The sequence below is a fragment of the Manacus vitellinus genome, unplaced genomic scaffold (genome assembly GCF_001715985.3).
Source record: "Manacus vitellinus isolate BGI_N305 unplaced genomic scaffold, ASM171598v3 scaffold_24_pilon, whole genome shotgun sequence".
NCBI classification, from domain to species: Eukaryota; Metazoa; Chordata; class Aves; order Passeriformes; family Pipridae; genus Manacus; species Manacus vitellinus.
In genome coordinates, this window is record NW_021939798.1 from 12,420,043 (window position 1) to 12,423,691 (window position 3,649).

Sequence of the window (3,649 nt, forward strand, 5' to 3'; positions counted from 1 at the left end):
TTGCTCTGACCACCCTGTCGGTCTGTCTGCTCAGGGTGCAGCCATCAGAAACGTGTGGACCCTTCCGGGGGCTAGAAACCATCTACAAATCAGGGAAGAGCTGGGTGCTAGTGCTGCAGAAGTCCAACCCCAACATCACTTGGTTCGCCTGGGTCCACCAGCACCTGGTGGAGAACACCTTCCTCCTGTTCTTCATGTCTGGGGCCCTCCTGTGAGTATAGACCAAAGCCCAAGGCTGAATCCTGGGCCTTGCTTTGAGGGTCCCACTGTCATGGCCCTAAGCAGGGCTGGGAGCTGGGGTGACAATCCAGAGCCCTGTGCCCCATCCTGGTGCCAGGAGCACAGTGTTCCTCAGCTTCCTGCCCAGTTGCCACCATCCCCTCCTGTTGTCGCAGAGCTGTGATCTACTTCTACATCCAAGTGGTGAGAGGCCAGCAGAGGGTCATCTGCCTGCTCAGGGAGCAGATCGCCAAGGTGTGTGAGCACTGCACCCTGTCCCTGCCCGTCCTGGCTGCTCCAGGCCTGGTCCAGCCCCAGGACTGCCAGTTCAGGCTCTGGCCCTGGCAGCACTGCCACTCAGCTGTCCCACGGCTCTGTTGTTGCAGGAGGGGGAAGATAAGATATTTCTCATGCAGAAGCTTCACTCCGTTTATGAGCAGCGAGAGAGACGTGCCTGAGGCCCAGGTAAGGCTGGCATGAAGGGCTGGATCTGTCCATCACAATACTGTGCTGGAAGCTGCAGGAGCACAGGATGCTGGGGAAGATCCTCCCTGCTTGCTGTGGCCAAGGACCCTTTGAGGCATGTCAATAGAAATGCCATGGCACAGGGATGCAGGTGCTCCTGCTGCCTGCAGCTGCTGGGATGCAGCACATGCAGAACTAGGACTGCTGTCACACCCCAGGGCACAGCAGTGGGGCTGCCTCACCAGCACAGTCCTGCCTGTGGGTGATCACTGCTTGCAGAGAACAGCTCTTCAGCTCTCCTCCCTACCAGCACACTGACCCCATGGAGAATGGCCCTGGGCTGTTTTCAGAATCCTTTGGAGACAGCAGAGCTTTCTGGATGGAGAAACCTGCAGCCCATTTCACGTTGTCCAGGGGCAGCAAGGATGGAACTGGGAGCTGCCAGGCACTGACAGGGCTGACCCAGCTCCAGCCCTGTGCCTGGCTCGCCAGGAGAGCAGCTGTCTGATCCCAGTCCTACGAAAAAGGCCTCTGGGCCACCCCAGCAGCCCTACACACACTGCACCAGCTGGCAAGACGGACTCAGAAGAACCACTGTGGTGCTGGGCTGAGCAGGGACCCCGTGGGCTCAGGCTGACCTGGCCCATTAAAGTGCTGCTGCACAGGAGGGCTCTGGCTGGTGTCTGGACCTGTTGGGCTGGAAGCAGGCAGGTGGGGTTGGTGCGTCAGCGCTGGTTGTGGTGGTGACTCAGCAGCTGTGTCAGGGTGTGCTCAGACTCCTCGGCACCGCCTGCTTGCCCATCTGGCTGCCCAGGGCAGAGCACAGCTCAGCCCACACCGCTGGAGTGAGGGCCACTGTTGCCCTGTGAGCCGTGAGCCACTGTGGGCAGTGTCTGCAGCCCCCGGCACCGAGAGCTGCTCCCCTCCATGGCGCACTGCTGGCAGCCCCAGGCCCTGGGACAGCAGCTGCCCCTGTGCCACAGCACTGACAGGCCCAGGGCAGGATGTGCCACTGTGTGTGCCAGGCACAGGCAGCCACCAGTACCCCGTGACTTGGCACTGGCACCGCCGGGTGAGGCAGCTGGGCCAGGCCGGGCCGTCAGCGCAGGCACAGGACGGGTTATTGTCATGGACAGACACTGGCCATAAGTGTGGGCATGGGGTGGGTCCTGCACACAGCCCCAGCCCTTCTTGGGATGCATTAAGAGGAGTATTGCCAGCAGGTCACAGAGGTGATCCTGCCCCTCTACCGAGCCCTGGTGAGGCCACATCCGGAGTGCTGTGTCCAGTTTTGGGCTCCTTAGGACAAGAGGGACATGGAGCTCCTGGAACAGATCCCACAGGCTACAGAAATGATTAAGGGACTCGAGCATCTCTTATGAGGACAGGTTGAGGGAGCTGGGCCTGTTCAGCCTCAAGAAGAGATGTCTGAGAGGGGACCTCATCAGTGTCTGTCAGTATCTGCAGGGAGGTGTCAGAGGATGGACCAGATTCTGCTCAAGGGTGCCAAGCAATAGGACAAGAGGCAACAGGAAATTCCACCTGAATATAATCCTGATGGGCCCCTTCCAACTCAGCATATTCTACGATATTCTATGAGAAAGAACTTCTTTCCTCTGCAGTGACCACACACCAGAACAGGCTACCCAGAGAGCTGGTGGAGTCTCCCTCACCGGAGATACTCCAGAACCATCTGGATGCAATCCTGTGCCATGTGCTCTGGGATGATGCTGCTTGAGCATGGAGGTTGGACCAGACAACCCTCTGTGGTCTCTTCCAGCTTGACCCATTCTGAGATTCTCTGAGCCCAAGTGAGTGCTGGGGAGCAGCCACGGGCTGGAACTTGCTACAACTTGTGAGACATCCCTGACTGAGACATCCCTGTCAGTGGACCTACCCCAGCTCCTGACACCCACCCAGGTTCCCCAGTCCTTCCACACCTTTCCCCAGGTCACCCCACTGTGGCTGGACTGGCATGATGCCTGTAGGGCCAGAGCTGCTGGCAGGAGCCCCATATGCACTCAGTCTCCAACCTGGGCAGCCTTACCAGCCCCTGCCCTGCTTAGCCCAGCTCAGATGCTACCCTAGCCCCCAGCCCCACTGCAGCAACCCCTCCTGTGCTCAGAGGTGCCAGCACAGTCTGGCCTCTGAGCCTTCTGCTCATCCCTTCCCCAAAAGCCTGGAGTTTCCTCCCAGGCACAGGGCAGCCACCAGCCTGGACAGTTTGGTCAGAGTTTTACTGTGAAGTCCCACGGGGATACAGTCTGTCACCAGCCAGTGACACTGTTCCAGGCCCTGCTCCCAGCACCACACAAGGCAGCTGCTCTCTGGCCACCTCCTTTGGTGACAGAATTGTCCTGGGCTGCTGCAGGCACCTGGCAGGGTCGGGGTCAATGGGGGTTTCCAAGGGTGGCCCGAAGCCACTGCAGGACATCGGCCAGACCGGTCCCGTCGCGGGCGCTGGTCTCCAGCATCGTGATGGGCTGCGTGGCACAGGACACGATGTCCTGCATGCGGAACAGTGACTTCATCTCCAGCAGCGACATGTAGCAGGGCAGGTCACTGCAGTGGGGAGAGGGGGGCTGCATTAGCCCACCACAACAGCTCCCAGCTTGGGGGTCTACAGCCCACGAAGTGCAGCAAAGTGCAGCTGCTACCCCCGGGCAGCCCCACCCTCCGAGCTGATCCCCCTCCTCACATCTTGTTGAAGAGCACCAGGACGGGCACGGAGGCGAGCGGCGCCGCCGAAAGGACGGAGAGCAGCTGGATGCAGGACGAGGAGACCTGGGTGGGGTTGGAGGCATCGACCACGAACTGCAGGGGGAGAAGGGAAAGCGGGGTGCGGGTGTGCCGAGGGCAGCCCCGGGCGCCGGGCCAAAGCAGGGCACGGAGGAGGGAGATCTCACGGGGTGCCGGTGCCGCTCACCAGAAGAGCGCTGCACTCGCTGTAGTAGCTGGGCCAGAT

The 3,649-nt window shown here is 60.5% G+C and overlaps 2 protein-coding genes across 2 annotated transcripts in view; one reads left to right on the forward strand and one right to left on the reverse strand.

Annotated features, from left to right (window-relative positions):
- Positions 1-1,351, forward strand: part of TMC6 (transmembrane channel like 6) — a 6,354-nt gene extending 5,003 nt beyond the window's left edge. Inside the window, 4 exon segments of the mRNA XM_029960021.1 lie at positions 35-211; positions 396-474; positions 606-684; positions 995-1,351. Coding sequence (XP_029815881.1) covers positions 35-211; positions 396-474; positions 606-677 — 328 coding nt within the window. The 3' untranslated portion in view covers positions 678-684; positions 995-1,351.
- A 1,551-nt stretch (positions 1,352-2,902) lies between these two features.
- ARL16 (ADP ribosylation factor like GTPase 16) lies at positions 2,903-3,646 on the reverse strand (the record flags this gene model as incomplete). The annotated part of the gene is made up of 3 exons (XM_029960127.1): positions 2,903-3,246; positions 3,383-3,498; positions 3,611-3,646. Coding segments are annotated over 3 exons (324 nt in total), but the record flags the coding sequence as incomplete, so codon positions are not given.
- Positions 3,647-3,649: the final 3 nt, after the last annotated feature.